This window comes from Rhinolophus hipposideros, assembly GCF_964194185.1.
Source record: "Rhinolophus hipposideros genome assembly, chromosome: 10".
In the NCBI taxonomy this organism is placed as follows: domain Eukaryota; kingdom Metazoa; phylum Chordata; class Mammalia; order Chiroptera; family Rhinolophidae; genus Rhinolophus; species Rhinolophus hipposideros.
The window spans coordinates 47,599,076-47,622,148 of NC_138056.1; the positions used below are offsets into that span (position 1 = coordinate 47,599,076).

Below are 23,073 nucleotides of genomic sequence, written 5' to 3' on the forward strand. Positions count from 1 at the left end.
CTTGAGATGGAAAAAAGAGAATACTTTTTAAAAAATGCTCACAATTTAGTGGGAAAGATATATAAGTAAACAAATAGTTCTAAGACACTATGTTGAGGTCATGAAAAATGGTCTCTGCAAGTACAGTGGAGGAACACCATTGCTGAGAAGTGGATTTAAGAGGCTAAATAGGAAAGGTAACATTTAACAAGTGTTGGCAAGGATGTGGAGAAAAGGGAACCCTTGCACACCATTGGTGGGAATGTAAATTAGTACAGCCATTATGAAAATGCAATATATATATAATGGGAGATTACACCAGCCTTTAAAAAGAAGGAAAATCTGTCATTTGTGACATGGATGAACCTGGAGGACATTATGCTAATTAAGCCATGCACAGAAAGACAAATACTCCATGATATCACTTACATGTGGAATCTGAAATAGCCAAACTCATAGGAGTATAGAATGATGGTTATCAGGGGTTGGGGTGGAGGGTGGGGTGAGTGGGAGATATTAGTGAAAGGGTACAAAGTTCCAGTTATGTAGAACAAATAAGTCTGGAGATCTAATGTGTAGCATAATGACTATAGTTAATAATACTGTATTGAGTACTGGAAATATGCTAAGAGTAGATTTCAGGTGCTCTCATCACACAAAAAGGTAACTGTAAGGAGATATGTTAACTAGCTCGACTGTAGTAATCATTTCACTATGCATATGTATATCAAATATATTGCACACCTCATATATATACTTTTTTAAATAAAAAAATGTCACTCATAGAGATTAATAGGGAGACAAAGACATAAACAGACAAGTATAAAGCAATGAGGAATTCCAATTACAGAGACAGAAAAACTTGTGTATGAAGGGAATATCTAGTTTCATAAAGTCAGCATCAAGTGAAATACCAAATATGCAGTTATTTTTATTGTTGCTGTTATTATTACTGCTGCTACTGTTTTTGTTTATTATTATTGTTCGTAGCAAGGAAAATATGTAAAAATTGGTAATATAAACGGAGCTTCAGTGATAAGGAGTTTGCTTTGTTGTCAGAAACCCTGCCAAGATTTTTGTATTCTATGTGTTATCAACCCTTCCAATAATGAAATTCCAAGGAGCAACAAAGGTAGGTAGATCTCTGTCCCCCAAAGGAAGCCCTTAACTCCTTTGAGGCAGAGTTGCTAAGAGACCATCTATAGAGACAAATCACAGTTAAGTGATGCAATAAGCATAATGCATTGCACACAGGGTCACTCAATAAAAAAACTGTTATCAATTATTATGAGGCAATTGAATGTCAGAAAAGTTCATTTAGGGTCAGCTTTTAAATAGAAGTTAGAAGTCAGATGTCCACGTCCTGTGCTGGAAGCTGTAATGAATTAATCAGACAGGACCTCAGTCCTTGAGGAACTCACAATTAAATATGGGAGATAGTAACAATATATAGTATGGTAGAGGAAACAGCAGAATTGTGTTCAAAGTATTTGGGCAACAAGAAATCGCAATTAATTCTGCCTGGAGAAAGTGAAGGTGACACTTGAGCTGTATAGTGAGGGCGGAGTCTGCGAGGGATTTCCAGACAGTGAGTCTCAGAAGCTGCCGGAACCAAGCTGCTGCGGGAGTTCAGCGAGTCTCGGTCGGTTATTGTTACTGGACCAGATCGAGGCCGTTCCGTCCGTGTTTTCGCCGCCCAGGGATTGCGGCTGCTTGGGCCGATCCTCAGCTTGTGCAGTAACAGGTTGTCGCAGCAAAAGATGAACGGAGCTCTGGGAAAGGTAATGTAGGTTCCGCGCACGCTGTGTGCGGGGGAGGTGGCACGGGAGTGCAGAGCTGGGATGCGGCCGCGGCTACCGAAGCCTCTGCAGACATCCGGGTATGGACGCTGGCGAGAACAGCTCTTCCCGGCAGCACGTGCGGTGCCTTGTGATCAGAGGGTTGCGCGTCTCCCCTCTGCTCCCGGCGCGCTCGGCCGCACCGGCCCGCGCGCCACGCACCTGCCAGGAGCTCCTCTCGCCGCCCATTGTCCTGGAAAGTGAAGAGCCCCTCTGTGGGAATCACGACTCCAGATTAGGTCCAAATAATCTGTATGACCTTGAGCAGTCACTTTATTTTTGCGTTAAGTCATCAACTTCCAGAATTTTTTCTAAGCATGCTGCTTTTGGCTTGCTGAACTGATTGGGATGTGAGGCTACTTGGCCATAAAGGAAGGGCAGTAACAGACTACATTATGACTTATAAAACCTTATTTAAGCGACTGCAGTAAAGCCATATGAACCACCATAAATGCATTCCTAGGCCTTCCCTTGTCTCAACAGATTGAAGAGATTTCAGTTGTGCGTTTGCAGTTGTTTCATGCTGTTTAGAATGACTTATTTTTAGCCGTTTGTTAAAATTTTATTTTAGGCATTAATTGCAGAGACTGTATTTCCACGATGCATAGATTAGCATGATAATTACTGCTGATTGACCTACTGGTAGTTATCTTAGGGCAGCCCTTGAATTTCTTTAGTTTTGTTTCCTTAAGAGCCCAACCCTCACTTCACCGTGTCTGAAATAACTCACGGTTGTTCACCTTAGACAGACTGTGAGAATTTGGCCATATTTGGTGAAAGGCGAATAGAAAAATATCCGAAAGTGTCAAAATTCTGTTGTTAACGATCAGCTTTGGTGAGTTCACTCTCCTGCTCTGTTTGCCTTGATTCTGAGGGAGGCTGAAAGGGAGAGATCTTTTTTCAAGGACTGTTTTTGACCATTCTGTACTCCAGGAGGGCCCATGGAAATCTGTCATTAGGCCAACACGTGAAGATACACGGGCATATAAGGCTCTTCCAACTCTGCTGCCACTGTTTCCTTCCAGGCTCCTTTGTTACTGACTTGACTCCTCCATCTACCCTGCTGCTTTGTCCAGATCGTCTCCTCTTTATTTGCCAAATGTTGAATTCCTGAGCCTTGATCTTGTGGAGCTTTCTCACTTGGAGTGCCCTCACCCTTCTCACCACTTATCCAAACGCTCCATCCTTCAAGACCCAGCTCATCTCCTTTTTTCCGTAAAACCTTTCTGACCACTCCAGCTAATGTACCTATTTATTTTCTGAACTCCCAAATGCTATTATGTTTTGGCACCTAATCATATGCAGTCCTGTGATCATCCTTGTCTCAGCTTTTCTGGAAATGTCAGTTAATACTTTACAGTTATAAGGAAAACCAACGGGATCTGCGTCAGACCTGGGTTCTATCTCTTGCTAGCTATATAACCTTAGGAATGTTTTTGGATCTCTTTCTGCTTCAGTTTCATATATGTAAAATGTAGATGATGATGCCCACTCTGTGGAATTGTTAATAATCTAAAAGATTATAGAAAATAATGTAAGAGTACTTTGTAAGACGTGAGGGATTATACAACTAGGAATATTGATATTATTCTACAGTTAATAAACTGCTTCATTTTCATATTTTTTCCCTCTTCTTCCGCCTCTCCCTCCCACTCCGGTTCAAGCTGTTGTTTCTCTTCTTTTTTCTTTTTTTTTTAAAGATTTTATTGGGGAAGGGGAACAGGACTTTACTGGGGAACACTGTGTACTTCCAGGCCTTTTTTCCAAGTCAAGTTGTTGTCCTTTCAATCTTAGTTGTGGAGGGTGCCGTTCAGCTTCAAGTTGTTCTTTCAGTCTTAGTTGTGGAGGGCGCAGCTCAGCTCCAGGTCCAGTTGCCAGTTGCTAGTTGCAGGGGGCACAGCCCACCATCCCTTGTGGGACTTGAGGAATTGAACTGGCAACCTTGTGATTGAGAGCCCATGCTCCAACCAGCTGAGCCATCCGAGAGGCAGCTCAGCTCAAGGTGCCATGTTCAATCTTAGTTGCAGGGGGTGGAGCCCACCATCCCTTGCGGGAGTTGAACCGGCAACTTTGTGGTTGAGAGCCCACTGGCCCATGTGGGAATCGAACCTGCAGCCTTCGGAGTTAGGAGCACGGAGCTCTAAGCCACCGGGCCGGCCCAAGCCGTTGTTTCTCAGTCTAGTTGTGTAGCACACAGCTCCCTGGCCCATGCTGGTATTATGAGCTTTGCGCTGCCCCTGGCTAAGGCAGTTGGTCGCTGGTTGAAACCTCGGTGTTAGGAGCACGGCGCTCCAACCACCTGAGCCACGGGGCCAGCCCCATAATTTCATTTGATCTTCTTAATATTATGAGATAATCATAGCAGGTGCAAAATGCGGAAATGAAAGCTACTGATACAGTGCCTGGTACATAACAGATTCTCTAATGTTCTACTGAATGTCTGAATGAATGAATGAATGAATGAATGAATGAATGCCTTGCTTATAGGGCAACAGCCTCTTAAGTGATAGTACTAAGACTGGAGCCTAAATTTTCTACCTCTCTAAGACTCCACTGCCTTTCCTTTTCTGAATATTTTCTATCTTCCTAATTCGGTAATAATCTTGGTTTTCCTTATCTGGGAAATGAAGCATGAAAACCTTCCCAGTTGTCAGTCCTTCCATCTTTGTAACTTACACACTCCATTATACTGATCTTATATTCAATGTAATAATAATTTGCACATCTATTCTCCTCCCTAGAAAGATTTGAGGATAAGCAACTGTATTTTCTTCATGTCTGTATGTACTTAGCCTACAGTGTACTTGGCTTAAAGTAGGTACCTGATAAATACCGAATGAATAAGTGAATGAACCAATGTTTACATTACATGGTAAGAACATGGTAGAGCTCAGACTATAACTTCAAACTCTTAGCTCAGTGCTTTCTTTGGGGCCCTAAGAAGTTCTTAGCTTATAGTCATCTCAAATTTTATATGAGTGAGATGCTTGGCTTTACTGGAATAAAACTGGTGGAATCATGTACCTCTTTGGATCAACAGAAGTACTAGAGCAGGGTAGATCTGATTAAGACAGTAATGCTGATATTCATCACACCCCAGAAAACATATTGATTGATCAAGATGACAGTTCAGAAGGAGCAACTCTGGGGACTGATCTCATAGTTCAAGTGAAAACATTGAAGGATAACAGGGAGCAGACTTGTGAACAAATAGCAGTGAGGACTAAAGCAAATGATAAACCAACAGACATGAATTAGGAGGACATAAGAACATAGGAAATAGGAGGATACGAATTGCAGAGTGCCAAGAAGGGTAGGGAGTCCAAAAGCCCAGGAAAATGGTTGAGAAGTTGGCTATATCATGGTTACTACTAGACTGTAAGTGGAAGACAGGGACATTTTTCTATTTTTGTTCATGGTTTTATCTTCAGCAGGTATCATACATTATCATTTAATAAATGAGGAGCTGAACAATCACCACCATTATCATCGCTATTACTGATTTAACCATTAATAATGTGCCTTGCACTTGGTAAGCCCTTTTTTTTGGTTAAGCCCTTTTTATTTATTATGTAATTTAATCATATCAACAACTCTATGAGATATATTTATAACCTCTTTAGAGAGGGATTTATTAACTTGATCACCAAATATTTATTCAACACCTGCTATGTGGCAGAGTATGCTAGATGTTGGGATGTAGCAGTTTCTTTTTTCATGGAGCTTATATTCCTAGCCAAAGAGACTAATTAAACATATAATTACTTAACTGTGATAAATGCCACAAAAGGAAGATCCTGGGTGCTGTATGAGTGTATAAGAGCAGGATCTAAGTAAGTTTGAGCAGCCAGGAAAGTTTTCTTGAGGATGTTACATGACTAAGACTTAAAGAATGATAGAATTTAGATAGGGAAAGCATGTCCCAAGGCCCTGAAATGAGAACACACTGGGAGTTCCAGATGGTCCTGAGGAAATTGGGAGGGAGAGAAGCAGAGGGGCTTGGACAAAGGGAGAGTGTGCAGAGAAGTATGGGGATGGGAATTGGGGAGATAATACAGGAGTAGACTTACATTTGAGGAGGTGACCACAGATATTTTGAAAGTTAATTTAGTCCTGGAGGAAGTTAGGGAATTGGGCTTAACAGAGCTCAGCAGTGGTCTAGAAGTGCCATCCAGCAGCTATGCTGTGAGGCCAGATATTTCTTTTTTCCTGTTTTTAATAATGAGATATAATTCACATAGCATACTTTTCACCCTTTAAAAGTGGACAATTCAGTGGTTTTTAGTATATCCACAAAGTTGTGCAGCCATCGCTACTATCTAATTCCAGAACATTTTCATCACTCCAAAAAAAACCCCTGTACCCATAAGCAGTCACTTCTCATTTCCTACACCTGGTAACCACTAATCTGCTTTCTGTCTCTATGGATTTGTCTGTTCTGGTCATTTCATATAAATGAAATCAGAATGTGAGGCCAGGTATTTCTTAATGACTTGCCAAAGATCATACAACAAGTAAAATGGAAGTGCTGATATTCAAACCCAGGTCTGTATGAATTCATAAACTGCTCCTAACTGCCATAAATACTCCGTGCAAACACAGACTTTGATATTCAGTGTATAGTCCATGTAGTAAACATATTCAGAAGAGAATGGCCAAAGGAAAATCTGTAAACAAAAAGTAACTTGAAAGAACTTAGGAAAAAGTCAGCTAGAAAAAAACACCACTAACTAGATATGTGCATTGGGCATATTAATTCTCCTTTCTGAGCTTTGCTTTCCTCACAGTAAAATGGGAGTAGAAATGTCTACCTGACGGAATGGTTGTGAACATTTAAGGAAATGATGTTTGGTACATAGCAGGTGCTCAACAAAAGATAGGATTATTGAGACTATTATTACTAACATAGGAACTTCACTAATATAAACTGGTATCACTCTTTTGAGAGGCAGTGTGGAAGAATGGAAAATGTGGGCTTTGGATTCAGTCAGACTTGGGTTTGAATTCTTGGCACTTCTTACCAAGCTTATAACTTTGGACAATTTACCTAAGCCTCTGTTTTTAACTCTATAAAATAGAGGCAGTTATCTCAATAATGCTTCTCTATCAGACGATTGGTACAAAGATTAATTGAAATAGTACATGTAAAATGCTTAGCACAAATGCTTATGTACTCGATAAGTAACAATCCTATTTTAAATAATATGTGTTAATATATAAATATATTCTGTTAATTGTCATAAAACAGCTCTTAGTTGCTTGAGTCATGGGCCCCTGACCCACTGCTATCACCACCCACCCTGGGGCTCTGGTGTCTGAAGCTACTCACACATTATAGGTTTTGCCCTGTGACTTCAGTTCTCTGGTAGCAGTGTAGTCCCTTCCCGGTTCTTGGCTCCCGAGCTCATGGGACAATTATTTTTGTAACCCATTGCAGCAGCTGTGTCCTCATTCATTCATTCACTAGCATCACCACCTCCTCTTTCATTGGCTCCAGAGCTGGAGCTGCTCTTCATTTGCTGACGGGAAAAGAGGGTATATTTGTGGATACAGTCCCAAAATAGATTACTTTTGTCCTGATAAATAATGCTGAGCATTGCAGGGGAGAGGAAGCACATTACCCAGAGCTGAAAGGGAGTGTTCACACCACAAGTTGAATGTCTTCCAGGAAGCTGTCAACCTTTAAGCCTGGGTCTTAGATAATTAAATCCTTTGCTATTGCAGAGACTCAGAAATCCGAACAAGTAAAGCGAGGAAAAATCAGTCTCATCAAGAACTTCCCATCCAATATCTTTTCGGTATAAAGTGACCCATTTAAGAATGTATTATGTTTACTCTGATTTCTGTTGTTTGTCCTGGTTGATAGATGTTGGGCCTGGAGGAACGGTAGAGTCATCGGCTCTAACTCTAGAGAGGGGAAGTATTAGACGAGATATTGTTGGCAAAAAGGTTGCTGCCACCAATCTAGTGCTGACAGGAGTCCCCAATTTGGGTTGTGCGGTAAAGGCGTAGAAACTTTATTCAGATGAACAGTTTGCAAATCTCCAATAGAAGTCAAAAGTGCACTCCATGGGGACAAAGGGGAGGCCTGCTTATACAAAGTCCCTGCCCCATCTCTGATTGGTCCATTTTTATGCAAATGAGAAATCCAAATCCCAACAGTCTAATTGGTCCAAATAGTACGACCTGATTTGTTGGAATTGCACATTCTGATTGGTCATTATGGAGCTGCTCTGTTTAGTCAGTAAATATGCAAATGAGGATACAGCTGTGCAGTTGTGATTGGATGGGGCAGGTCCCAGCCCATTGGTTGAAATACAATACCAATCTCTTATAAGGGTTGATTGGACCAGTAGGAACAGTGCAAGAGGCTGGCAGCTCAGTCTGTGGCTTTTCCCTGAAATGCAGAGTGCTTAAGAGACATCTGTTAGCAATGGCTGCTAGACTCTAGTTAGGAATTTGGGCCTAGTTAACCACGAGGAGCTCTTTGGAGATATTTTCCTTCTCGAGGTCCACAGTATGGTGGCCAGTGGTGGGGAAGCTGGCTGGAGTTCCTGTCTCCTGGGGCTCACAGTTGCCTGCTCTATCCTTTATGTTGGCCAATGTTAGGTTAAGCATGTTGCCCACATACTTTACAGTCTTTTAATATCTGATTTAATTGTGATTTTTAGGGTCATCTATGTACTTTGCCCTTCTTCTATTCATATCCTTCCCAATCTTCATGACCTCACATTCTTTGGGAGACTTTTCCTAAATTTGATCCCCTCCCCCAATTTCCTAAGTTCTAACACATTCGTTTATGTAAGAGAGGGTGTAAAATAGTGAGAAAATTATTTGCTTTGGAGTCAGAGAAACCTAAGATCTTATGCTAGTTATGATTGTACCTGTTTGACTTTGGGTAAATTACTTAATCTCCGTTTCCACAATTGTAAAATGGGGTAATAATACTTATGCAGTAAGGGAATTATGATTTTGACATATAATTGGCACTAAATAGATGTGGGTGCTTCGCTTCTCGGCCTTTTGGCTAAGATCAAGTGTAGATGAGGGTGCTTAATAAATAATACCAATAATTATCCGTCATTCACTTCTTGCTGATCATTTATTTATTCACCAAAACAAGACGTGATTGAATGTCTACGATGTGCCTGAGAGGACTATGACATGACCTTTGCCCATGAGGATCTCTTGGTTTAGCATAGTGGTCTACGGATGATGTTAAGAATCCTAGCGAATCTCTTATAGTATGCAAATTTTTGTATATCCATGCCTGTATGTATTTGGGGAGAAGGTTCATGACTTTGAGCAGATTCTCAGCAACATGTGTAATACCCCAAAAGGTAAGAACTTCTGGCCATCTCCACCTGGATGTCCTGCCAGGGGTGCTCGTTGTTCGCACCATCTGTTGTTACTTAATCACACCATGCTTGCAGTATTGCTTAGCCGTTGAATACAAATGCATGTCCATATATATCTCCAGCCATTTGAACTCCTATAGGACAGGGACTGTGCTTACATTTTTTAACAGCTTTATTGAAATATAACTCACGTACCATACAATTCACTCATTTAAAATGTACAATTCAGTGGCTTTTAATATATTCAGAGTTGTGCAATGATCACGGCAATCAATTTTAGAACATTTTTCTCATCCCCAAAGAAACCCCATATCCCCTTGCTGTCATCCCCAGCTCCTCAGCCCCGCAGCCCTGGGCAACCACCAATCTACTTTCTGTATAGATTTGCCTATTCTTGGTATTTTATATAAATGGAGTCACACAATATTTGGTCCTTGTGACTGACTTCTTTCACTTAGCGTAATGTTTTCAGAGTTCATCCATGTTGTTCCATTTTGCTTTTATAGGCCCTTTAATATTCAGCACAGTAGTTGGCACATAATAGTCTTTTTAAAAATAAACTATTTTAGAACAGTTTAGAATTACAGAAAAGTTGCAGAGATAGTACAGAGAATTCTCATATACCTCACATCTAAGTTTCCCTATTATTGTCTTACATTAGTAATGGTGCATTTTTCATAATTAATGAACCAATATTGTTATGTTAAAGTCCATACTTCATTCGTAGTTCTTTCTTTTATCTAATGTCCTTTTTCTGTTCCAGCATCCCATCCAAGATATTTTATTACATTTAGTCGTCATGTCTCCTTAGGCTCCTATTGTCTGTGACAGTTTCTCAGCCTTTCCTTTGTTTTTGCTGAAAAGTCTTTTAACAGATGCATGTTGAAGGAACTGAAATTGTTACCCATGGTGGACAGGATTTTCTCTTCATGTTATGTAATCTTAAGGACATTTAGTATTTATTATCTAGTTACTCAACAAAAATATCTCCTCTATGTTAAACACTCCGTTAGTAAAGCTATACTACTGAGTGAGACTGAAATAACCGGGGAAGGAGGAATCTTAGGGACACTGCCTCCTCTCTTTATTAATGTTTTGATGATGTTGGTATCGCTGTTATTATTATTGAGAGAGACAGTGTGCTGTAATAGAGGCATAGCCTTTGGCGTAAAACAGTCCTCTTAGCCACTTCTTAGCCATAATCTCTCTGAATATAACCTCTATGGGCCTGAGTTGCCTCACCCGTAAAATTGCCTTGCAGTGTTTTGAGAATTACGGAAGTGTGAAGAAAGTCCCTACATAGGCCCGTGCTTGGCAGAAACAATAGTTGTTGATTGATATTAGAAAAAAAATACTTCAAATTGGAAAGGGGAAATAGGATTTTAAAAAGGCAGCATGGGAGAGGGACTCTTATTTTTCTGAGCATTTTCTCTAGTGGGTGGAATAAGAAAAAAGATGATCTTGGTTTGCCCGCATGTTTGGTATTAACTATACAACAGCTTCTTTGACAGACAACAACCTTTGGTTTGTGGACTGTGGGTTTCTAGCCTCTTTGTGAAGAGGTGCTTGGAAGTCTATGGATGCTTACAGTTGTCCTAATCTGGCTGTTTTGCTGTAGGTGCTGTGTCTGAGGAACGATACCATTTTTAAGCAAGCCTTTCCTCTCTTAAGGTAAGGATATTAATAACAGTAGTTGAATATAGCGAATATTTACATTCTGCTAGGTAGTTCACACTTTTCTTCCATCATCTCCATTTACATGTCTAGTAAGCATTTCAAGCATGAACTCCCCTGCCCTTTTGCTCTTTCCGCATTCTCAGTAAATGACAACTCCACTCATTTAGTTGTTCAGGCCAAATTCTGGAAGTCATCCCTGACACTGTTATTTTTCTCACTCTACATCCAATTCTTTTTTTTTTCTCTTTTTTTGAATTTTTATGAGTTTATTTGATCCAAACTGACAACATATGCTGGGGAGCAAGATTTCAAGTGATCCTATATCCAATTCTTTAACAAATCCTATTGGCTCTATTTTTGAAATACTACAGAATCAAACCATTGCTCACCTCCAGTGTCAGGTCTCATACTTTCTGTTTTGCTAAACTATTAGGGACCAGCTCTTTATCTTCTTAACTACCATCATCCTACCTTCTAACTGGTATCCCTGCTTTCACTTTTGTCTTCTATCCTTCACACTAATATCAGAATGATTCTTTTAAAATTCTCCCATATTAATCAAAATAAGATCTACAATTCTTATCACAGCTTACAAGTCTTTACATAACCTGGTCCCTCATCATATACTACTACTACTTACTCAGCTTTAGCTCCCTGTATATTTCTTGAGGATCTAAGCACTCTCCTACCCCAGATCTGTGCACATTCTACCCTCAGATATTTATATGGCTTGCTCTCTTACTTTGTTCTCATCAGAGAGGCCTTCCCGACTACCCTATGTAACATGCCCCCTCCATCAATCTCTATGCCCTTACCTTGCTTTATTTCTTCATAGCAGGTATCACCACCTGATACATTTTAAATATATGTATGTGTGTATATATATTTAAATTGTCTGTCTTCTCCACCCTGCCCACTAGAATATAAGAATCATACGGATAAGGGCTTTGCTAGTTTTGTTCACTGCTATATCCGTAGAACCTAGAATGGTGTCTGACACATAGTTGGTATTTAATAAATATTTGTTTAATGAATGACTAGATCCTCCTAGTGACCTGGTGACATTATCTCAATTTTATGTATAAATAACTGAGGGTCAGAATAGTTAATTGATTACTGTAAAATGACATAGCTAATATCAGTTGGATTAGGATTCAAACCCAAGGGTTGTTGTTTTTTTTCACTCCTCTGCATATACAGTATACTACCTCCCCATTGTTTTTCAGATGGTAATGAAGAGCATTTGGTAGTTTATTTACTTCTCTATTCAGCAGATATTCACTGGGTGTCTTATGTATGACAGCCACGTGATATAAAACAATGACTTGTATATTTTCCTGGACCATATGACACTTATGAGCTTGGATGATTTCTTTAATCCTTTACACTTATTGAAACCTTTCTCCTTTTATTCCCTTTCCATCTTAATCTATTTTTCCATCATTAATCTGTCAAGTAATCAATATGTACTTACAATAGAACCATGCTAGGCATTTTACATGTTTTCTGTAATCTTCACAAAAAACCACTACAGGACAAATATATTGTCATTTTACAAAAGAGGAAACTGGCTCAGAGAGTTTTCAGTGAACTCAGATAATAAATGCTATTATCTGCATTTTAAAGATGAGGTAACTGAGTTAAGAGATATAAAGCAACTTGCCCGAGGTCACAGTTTGGAAATAGTGGAGTCAGCATTTAATCACAGACCTGCTTATCTCCAACTTGTTCCACAATTTAGTTTCAAAGCTTCACAGGATGCTGAACTAAAATACTCTGATTACCTAGTCAGCCCAACAGCCATATTATTCTCCTCTATGTTCTCTGACTTCTGTACCAAGTGTGGCTCTCACTGCTGTCCCTTCCTCTCCATCCTCCCTGAGCATGTTCTAATAACGCAAGGCTATTGCAAGAACCCCCTCACTGGTTCTCCTGCCTCAGTCTTACATGTTCCCATTCATTTCTCACTGGCTGTCAGGGGTTAACTTTCCAAAACTTAAACTTGATGATATCACTCCTGTGCTTAAATTCTGCCAGGAGATTCCCACTGCCTACACACAGTAAAGACCAAGCTCCTTAGCACAGTGTGCAAGGTGCTTCATAACCTGGTCCCTGATTACCTTTTTCACTCTGTTCCCTTCCCTGCTGCATAAGTCCCACTCACATCCAGCTGCTTGCTGTTTCCCAAACATACCACTTTCATACCTCTGCCTAGAATGCTTTACCTGTAATGGTAAATAATTGAGAATAGTTCATTTTTAAAGCTGAGCTCAAATAGTTTCACCTCCCTGGTGGAAATGACCACACTTTCCTTTGTGTTCTACCAAATCTTGTATGTTTTTGTTCTGGATCTGCACTATATTGTGGCTCACATTTGTTTACAAACAGTACCTCTCTCCTAACTATTGAACTAGACCATAGACAGAAGCATTTACTTGATTTTGCATCCTCAAAACCTAGTACATTGTCTGGCACATAGTAGGTACTTAAAAATGTGGAAAGGAGGGAAGGAGGGAATAGGGAAATACCTGGCATTGACTTATCCTTAGTGAGGAGCATAGAAGTTTTGATAACTGTGCAAGTAAAACGTTGGTATCTAACTGTATTCAGCATACTCTCTCCCTCTTTTTAGGTTTAAAACTTCAGGAGAGAATCCCATCTGTTCTGCAGGTAAGCTTTTATTTCCTGATGTAATCTGCCTGCTTTAAGTGATTCTGTAACACTCTGTAATAATTTTGTCTAGAAGGATGCTAACATTATCTTTGAGAAGAGTGGCCGGGACCAAACCCTGCCCCTCACGTGGAATAGGATAGTGGGTGAGAACATAAAGTGGTGGTTGAGAGCAAGAACTCTGTAGTTAGTTTGGATTCCAACTCTCCCACATACTCTACCACATAGTCTGTGACCTTTGGCTACCTCTCCACAGCTTGCTTTCCTCACTGGAAAGACATGAGGATAATTATAGTACTAACTACAAAGAATTATTTGAAGATTCAATTCGATAAAACACATAAAGTGTTGTTTTTATAATAAGAGCTGTTGTTGTTATTATTACTTACTGCCACTAATCCAGACCTATTGTTCATGTCCATCATCTAACAGGCTAAGGCTTTTCTTACACTGTTCTGTTCAAAATGAATGTCCATTCGATCTGACCAACTCAATACATTTTAATCTGTTTCAACCCAATGACTTGCCATTTTTGCTTTGTCTCTTATGTGAAAAATTTCAAAGCAGTTGTTGGATTTTAATGACATTAGTCATTTGTCTAAAGAGTATCAGAGGCAAAGGAATGATGGGAGTAAAGAAGGGAACTGTAATAACACAAGTGCCTAATATGTGCCATGAAGTGTATAAGAGGTTTTATATCTGTTAATCATTTCAGAAAATGGGTTCAGTGTGTAGAGAATCACCATTTCTACAAGCCTCAAAGCCCAGCATCTCAAAATATGGGCTTCGTTTTATTTATTCATTCTCTCAACAAGTATTTATTGTACCAGGATGTGTTTTAGGTGCTAGGGATACAAAATTAAGAGGATACAGTCCTTACCATTTGGAATCTTACAGTCTTGTAAGAAATAATTTTTCCCCCAAGAATAAACAATGAACATTTATGTACCCACCACTTACATTCAGCTGTTGTTAACATTTTGCTATCAGACATCATACCTCATACTTAAATACTTCAGCATGCATTTCTAGAAATAAGGACATTCTCTACATTCTGCTAAAAGACCACAAAACCATGATTTCACTCAAGAAATTAATAATAATGCCTCAATATCATCTAATAACTGTATCCATTTTCTCAATTGTCCCCAAAATGATTTTCGTGAGTGTTGTTTATAACCAAGAGCCAATGAAGTTTCACACTTAGTATTTCACTATTATGTCACCTTTAATCTAGAACAGTTCTACCACTTTCTTTCTACAACAGTGACTTTTTGATTAGGTCCGACCACTTGTTTTATAGAATATCCTCTCTTCTTGATTTGTCTGATTATTTTCTCATGGTGTTGTATAACGTGGTATTCTGTCCTCTTCCTACAAACTGAAAGTTAACTGGAAAAGCTTGCCTAGATTGAAGTTAAGTTTTAACAAGAAAACTTCATAATTGATGCTCTGAATATTGCATCCTGTCAGGAGATTTAAAAAAATAACTAAGCATAAATGTCTCTTTATAAAAATGAAAAACATCCATTTTAGAGAATATGGAAAATAAACATACATACAAAGAAGATGAAGAAAATAAAAATGACCTGTAATCCTACCATCCAGAGATTATTGCTTAACATTTTGATGTATATCCTACCAGGTCTCTCTCTATAGATAGACTGATAGATAGATGGATGGATGGATGGATGGATGGGTGGGTGGGTGGATGGATGGATAGATAGATATAGATGCAATATATATCTTTTTGTCTTGCAGTAATGGGAACAAATGATATACAGTGCTTTATAGTTTCCTTTTTCCCCCACTTAATGTATGGTGAACATGTTTCTACTACAATAGATAAATAAATATATAATTATTTTGAATGTACTGCCTTAAAAGAAACAAGTTGGAAGGGAAATTTCTGAATCCAATTTTGAACATGTTGGCTTGACTGCTTGTGAGGGGGATATATGAATTAGCTCATTGGATGCACTGATCTTGAGCTCAAAATATAGGTGTGGGTTGACACTGTAAATTTGAAAGCCATCATACTGTCCATTTCAATTGATGCCTGGGGAATAAATATGATCGCCTGAGGAGAACAAGTGGAGAAGAGGCACAAGGATCAGGCCCTGAGGAACTTCAACATTAGAAAATTGGGTAGAGAAGGTGAAAGAACTGGAAAATGTGAGGCCAAAATGGTGCGAGAAAACCAGGGTAGTATAGTTTCATGGCAGCCAAAAGGAGAGTGTTTCAAGAAGGAAAGAGTAGTCAACCATATTACAGTTTCAACTGTGCTGCTGAAAGATCATGAAAGATATCAACAGTATCTTTGGTTTTAGCAACAAAGAGGTCACTTGGTGACCTTAGTGAGAGCAGTGTCTGTGTAGGTGGGATGGGTCAGTTGTGGAAGTCAACTGTGGGTTGACAAGTGAATGGGAGTTTAGGAGTTAGAGAAAGCTATTATAGACAATGTTTTTGTGAAGTTTGACACTGAATGGGAGGAAAGATTGGCAGGAGATGGAGAGGGATTTGGGGTCCAGGAAAGTTTTTCTTTTAATGGTTATTTCTCTTTTATTTTATTTTGAGAGATATGAAAAAAGTAGAAAAGCAAAACAGATAATACGTCAAATAAACCCAGATCTGGCAGTTATTAACATTGTTTTAGATTTTTTTCTTTTGTATTAAAAAGGAAAGGATTATGTTAAAGTCCTCTTATTCCCTACCTGTGGTTTCATCCCTTAACCCTCAACCAGAGACAAAGTTCATTTTGAATTGGTATGTGTTCTGAGGAACACATACCAATTTTTTTTAATTAGTATTAAAATTATCAACTGTTAAAAAAAATCTTAAATGCATTCATATGGATGCATATGGTAAAAGTCAATATAAACTGTACAAAAAGATGTCTTTTTTCTATTTCCCAGTCTTACTCCAGTGGTATCCACTAATACCATGTTTCCCCGAAAATAAGACCTGGTCTTATATTAAGTTTTGCTCCAAAAGATGCATTAGGGCTTATGTTCAAAGGATGTTATCCTGAAAAATCATGCTAGGGCTCATTTTCCAGTTAGGTCTTATCTTGGGGGAAACATGGTAGCAATTTCTTATGTTTTTCAAGAAAGTTTTTTGCATATTTGAACATATATTTTACATGTGTTATGACTGCATCTCAAGGCTGTCTGATTATTCACTTAAGATACAGTTCTAAAAGTCAAACTGTTAGGTCAAAGGAAATGCACATTTTTAAAGCTATTGATGTGTATTTCAACACTGTTCTCCAGAAAGACTGTACCATTTTATACTTCTTTGGTATTTGAGAATCCTTTTTTATACACTCATCAACATTGAGTGTTATTATTTTTTTATATTTGCTTACATTATAAGTTTAAAAATGTCACCCCTTGTTTTTGTAATTTGCATGTCTTTGATTACTAGTTGCTTGAACATATTTTCATACATTTACTGGCCACTTTTCAATTGTCATCAGGGAATCCCAATGTTTAGAAGGCTCCAAGGCCCAAATAACTCATCAGTGTTGGTATGCCAAGATCATTCTACTGGAAAAGACACAGCTTTTTTGGCATTTTCATGGGTTCTTTGAGAGATCTTTAAAGGCAGAAATTTCAAAATTGAATTATAATGATGTTCAGAAAAGAACAGCAGGGAGCAGTGCCTCGTTCTTTCCTTCCCCCTTCATACTCTCTGGGGACTCTGGGTATCATCCCAGCTGCTCCCTCCAAGGTGTGGGCCTGATTGTAGGGGCCATCTTTTTCTTACTAATTTAAACGTACATAGAGAGGTAGAAGTAATTATTTGTAAAGAGGTCTAAAGAGGTTAAATGAAGGGAACTTAAGAGTCCTCTGAATGAGCAAAAAGGTGGAGTTAGAAAAACATGGTATATTCCAGTTCAAATAGTACAGTGTAATTAGCAAACCTGAGAAAAGTTTGAAGAGATTTTGAAAAAAGTGGGTAGCTGCCAGGGCCAAATCATTGCAGACTGTCTTGGTAAACTACCTCAAGAACACACATACACACACACACGTTTATACGTTTATACATATGTATATACATATATACATTTTCTGAGCATATACTATTTGCCAGATGCTGGGGTATATCAGGGCCTTGCAGTCTGTTGAATGGAGAGAATATCCTGTAATTAATCCTTGGCTGGGGCTACCCCAAAGTTTTCCTTTGAAGGAGGAATAACTAAAGTGAAGTTGTTTACCCCCATCCTGGATTGATGGTTTAGTACTCAGTTTAGTAAACAAGAACATTGAAAAACAGTTGGCTCTGGCATATATAAAAGAAGGGGTGTGATGTGGAAGAAGTCAATACGTGATTACATCCTATAATTGTGTTAATTGAAAGATTTTCAAAGCCTCCTTTTGAAACCCTGTGGTTTTGTGTCTTCACTGAAAAGAGTTGCCTTTTCTCTCAGGAGGCTGCAATGTTAATACGACAGCAGGAAACCCAGCTTAATAACACGGAGCAGAGGGGAAATTCAGCTGAACTTATTAGAAATCAGAGGCTTTCAAATTTGTAAATTTTATAATTGAAACAACTGGCTAATTAAGCAGTTTAACCACTGATAATTTGACCAAAACCTTTCATTTAAGGGGGAAATGGTTAATTTAACAGTAAGTTGAATCAGCTTCTTAATTAACCAGCTGCTCTAATTATGGGAATTGCCCCAAACTGAATTTGAAAGTGACTCCTTGCCAAGGAATTCCAGTGGGTGAGAGGCTGAGGCAAGCATTTGTGACACTTCCACCTGAGATGTGTCATCATCTCCAAGATCACTTTCAGTTCTGCTGTTTGAAACCACTGGTGGGTTATTGAGTTTCTGTGTACTTAAATGGTGATTGGCATCTGAGTTTTCTTTTTTATTTACACAAAAGTTTTTCTATATAATGGAGACATGGGAGAGCTGTAACCATGAAGTAAACTCTGTGATTTTTCTATATTTAGGGCAGCAGAAGAGTTTCCCAAAGATGGTGCCATTTGAGCTGGCCCTCGAGGCTGTAGGATTTCACCAGTCAGATAGGAACAGTCCCAACAGGGGGACCTGCCGAGCACGGCACGGAGGCATGAAAACTATATGGTTTACACAGAATGACAAGTGTATCTCTGGCTGAGGAGCAACTTTTCAAAGGCCTGGAGGAGTGGGAGAATGAGGAGATGACGTAGTTGGAACTAGACTAGAAAATCAAAGTTCTTAATTGCTTACCTAAGGAGGGGGTATTTTGGGCAGTGGAAAACCATCAGACATTTTGAAATATGGCAAAGACCTTCCCTGTTTCGTTCATTGGTGTGTCTGCAGAGACTGGTGCAGTGCCTTGCACAGAGTTAAGTACTTTATAAAAAATTATGTGCGTGCAATGAAGAAATGGTTGAATTAATGAAAGAGTATAACATGGTTAGGCCTGTGTTTTAGAAGGATTAGTCTGTCAGCTCTAGAAGATGGAATAGAGAGGGGGGTGTGGAAACAGGCCGATCACCACCACCAACGTAGCCAATGCCACCACTCGAGTCTCCTAACCCTTCCATCATATTCCTCACCACCCACTTTTCCACACAACCACCAAAGTGATCTTCTTAAAACACATCAGACATGTAACTTCCCTGCTGGCAGTCCAGTCTGAAATCCAAACCCTTAACAAGGCCCACTGTTGTGTGTTCTGCCCACTGCCCCAGTCTCTGGTACACCGTGTACCCCTCTCACTGTGTCAGCCACACTGAAAGCCCCGCTGGTCCTTGAATGTGCCAAGCTGTGTCCCACATGGGGGCTTTGCACAGCTATTCCTTCTGCCTGGAACATTCATACTCTGTCTGTTTACCTAATAAACTCCTATTTGCCTTTCAAGTCTGAATTTATTTTATTTATTTATTTTTGAATAGATAATACATATACATGGAACAAGTTTTAAAAGATACAAAAGAGTATAAAATAATCAGTAAGTCTCCTCTCCTCCTGCCTTTTAGCCACTTCCCCTCCCTGGGGTTAACCAACCACTGTCACCATTTCCCTTGAGTTCTGGTCTCAATTCACATGCCATTTTCTCAGAGAGGCCTTCCTCGCTATTCCAATCTAAAATAGATCCACCGATTGTATTGCCATAGCCCTTTGTGCTTTTCCTTTTTATTATTTATCACACTTTGTAATTTTATATTTATTTTGTGACTAGTTCGTTAATGATTCCTTCCTCCCACTAGACAGTCAGCTCCATAACCAGAGTTTGGTTGGCCTTGTCCACTTTTTTTTTTTTTTTTTTTTAGTTTTATTTTATTCCTTGTCCACTTTTATATCCCCAACTCTTTGTACAGAGCCTGGCACATCCTACGTAAGTACGCAAGTACGCAGTCATTAAGCCCTTCCTAAGCTTTGCCTGTTTCTGTAAACTCGTGCCTTGGCACCTTGCTCCTCACGCTCTGCCTTGAAATTCTCTCCTTCCCTCCCCATACCATTTTCTCTCCTTACTAACTCAGGCATCCTTCAAGTTTTACTTAAAAGCCACCTGCTCTAAGAATCCCTTCCCAACACCTTAAGTCCAGCCTCAGTGCCCCTCTCATGTATAGAGCCCTAATCAGTAAGAAAAGATGGCTGCTACAGTCAGGCCCACACCTTGGAGAGAGCAGCTGGGATGGTACCCAGAGCCCACAGAGAGCGTGACGGGGGAAGGTACGAACGAGGCACAGTGCTCCCTGCTGTTCTTTTCTGAACATCATTATAATTCAATTTTGAAATTTCTGCCTTTAAAGATCTCTCAAAGAACCCATGACAGGGCTCTACGTATAGAGACGGCATTGGTATTACTGTCTCCCCAGTAGATCGTAGGTGCTGTATGGCAGCGACTTTGTCCATTGTTGTAGCTTCCAGGGCACTGGGTGGTACCAGGCAGTCCTGCCATGGCCATTGGGTTGTTCACACACTGCTCACCTTTAGTGTGTGCCCTTCACATGGTTGTGAGGGTATAATTGTTGCTGGCTATCCTGATGGGCAATAATAAATAACTGTTGAATGAATGAAGATGCTTTGGAGAGTTCGCGCTTTTTAGGACAGCAAAAGAAGATTTCGCTGTTCTACTCGGGGAATGCTCAACATCACTTTTGGGTCTTTGGCTTTTTTTTTTTTTTAATTGTGAAATTGCAGTTTATTAGAAGAAAAAGTACACTTCAAAGAGGTAGAAGTGGGCCCAAGCAGAAGGCAGTGGCTCAAAGGCCATTATTAGAAGAGAAAATATACTCCAAAGGGTTAGGAGTGGGCTGCGGCTCAAAGGCTCAAAGGGCCAAAGGCCAAGGCCAAGGGCCTCTTTGGCTTATTTTAATACTCCCACGTAACCATGCACACCTCTCATTGCTTCTCCTATTTTGAAGTTATAATAAAATCTTGATTATACGTAATAAAATTCACTTGAAAGGCTCTGCTCTGAGGGTCATCGTATACCCATCAGTACGATTTGGATATCAGCCCCTTGCGTGAGGCCCCCAGGCCCCAAGTTGCAAAGTTGGAACCTGAAGGCTCAAAAGGTCAAAGGTCTTGAATTCAGAGAGACAGAATTGGGACAGCAGCCAAGAACACATCTGTTATGTTCAGTGCTCTTTGGGAACCTCTGCCAAAAATACCCCCTTCTTCCTTGCATGGTAAACTCGTACTCCTCTTTCAAGAGTGCAGCTTTTACCTCTTCTGAACCTCTTCCCCTGCACCCTTCCCCACTCCTACTCCCACCCCCACTCCCCAAGGCAGAATTAGTTGTTCCATCCTTTAGGCACTCACTACCTTTGCTTTTCATCTCCATTACAGTATTTTGTACACCGTACAGGAACTCTGCATTCCCATCATCTTTCCTAGGTACACGTTGAGTGTCTGGGGAAAGGAGCATATTTAGTCACCTTTGTCCCAGTGTTTATATAGTTGTTGGCATGTTATAGTAAATGTAGACTAATGTATGTCATCCAGCATTGTGGGTTGGAAATGCAGAATTGACTCTGAAGCCAGTCTCTGGTTGGCCTGGTGCAGAGCAGACGTGCTTGGAAGCCCATTTTAGAAAAAAGAAGCTTACGTGACATTCCTCTTCTTGATGTCGGTTAGACTTTTCCACACCATGTTGCATTTAGCCCCCCCACCCCCACTCCCCCCCACCTGCCCGCCTCCCTACCCTGAGTGATGACCCTGGGGAGATGAGGGCAGGACCACAGAAGCTGGGAGGAAAGAGCAGAACCTAGTACTAGTACTTTTGCTGAAGGTGGACAGCGAGCAAGAGAGACCGACAGACATAGCAGAACAGTGAAAGGGGTGAGATAAGGAACTGAGATCTGAATTAGGAAAGATCAGATCTAGCTAGATTTTATATTCCAGAAATTCAGATGTTATAACACATCTGAGCACAGGCTGTTCAGCCAAATAGACCTGGGTTTAAATTGCAGTCTGTCTTTTACTTGCTGGATTTTACTTGGTCCATTCACCACTATTTTTTGAGCTGTCCTTTGTTTGTAAATGAGGATAAAAATAGTGAGGATTAGAGTCCGTCCTTGAAGGGGGATCTGGGTGGCGCTTCTCTGGGCCTGCCATAATGAATATGTACTCATACGGGAGAACCTATTTTATACTCAGTAGTGGTATACATACACACTGTCTGTACATTAGGTTTCTGTTTTTATTGTTATTCACTTAACAGTGTGTGTTAGAGATTGTTCTGTATCAGCACAAATAAATCAAATTAGATGGTTTTTAAAACTTTGTGAAAATCTGTGATTGTCCTCTTACTGGGTTATATTTGCCAACTATCTCTTTGCTATACAATCTGCAGCAGAAAACTTCAAAAGGATTATTGCCTGTTGAGGGGCCAAAGGAGAGAAAAGGGGGGTAAACTGAGAGTCAGCCCAGGATCAAAAAATAGCTCTGGTTCTTTAAACCAACAAAAGGCCTGCTATTCGCAAATGTTACCAGCCTTGCAGAGGAGAATTTGTCTCCTCACATGTGATCTGTCCCTGGAGGAGTTCTGAAACGGGTTTGTCTTATTTTGTCTCTTGTAGGTGGCATTGTGCTGAGTACGAGTCGGCACTACAAGACAAAGCCCACCCATGGCATCGGAAGATACAAGCACCTAATTAAAGCACAAGAGGTAAAGGGGCAGGAGTCCTATATAGAAAAGGAGAGCATGCAGCTTTTACAAACACCAGGAGGTCAGATTTGCATAGGTTGGATAGTAGTGGAGCTACTAGTTACTTAGTTACTTAGTTTGGATATTATCCAGAGTGGAAATATTCCTGCCAGCTCCCGATCTTGTCCCTAGGCCAGGTTATCACAGTGAAAAGCAAATAATTTGCTTTTATTACTTGTGATACTTTAAAAATAATTTTCTTGGAACTTAGTTCGGTATAGACCTCACAATGGAAATGATACAAGTACATTCTGTTTAGTTGAGTGAATGGTTTGTGACAAGTAGAGGTGGATTGACACTTCCAGCCAAATAACTGAGTTTTATAGTATTTGCAGACTTAAAATATGTACTAGGTTAGGACAATTAAGTTCGGTCACCTTCGAAGTGCACTGACGC

General features: G+C 39.9%; 1 protein-coding gene across 1 annotated transcript in view; it reads left to right on the forward strand.

Moving 5' to 3' along the window:
- The first annotated feature begins 1,344 nt into the window (after nt 1–1,344).
- MRPL48 (mitochondrial ribosomal protein L48) overlaps nt 1,345–23,073 on the forward strand; it is a 55,939-nt gene continuing 34,210 nt past the window's right edge. The window contains exons 1-4 of the mRNA XM_081064987.1: nt 1,345–1,760; nt 10,794–10,846; nt 13,485–13,522; nt 22,550–22,638. Of these exons, the coding sequence (XP_080921113.1) occupies nt 1,740–1,760; nt 10,794–10,846; nt 13,485–13,522; nt 22,550–22,638 (201 nt within the window). The 5' untranslated portion in view covers nt 1,345–1,739. The remainder of the gene's footprint in view (nt 1,761–10,793; nt 10,847–13,484; nt 13,523–22,549; nt 22,639–23,073) is intronic.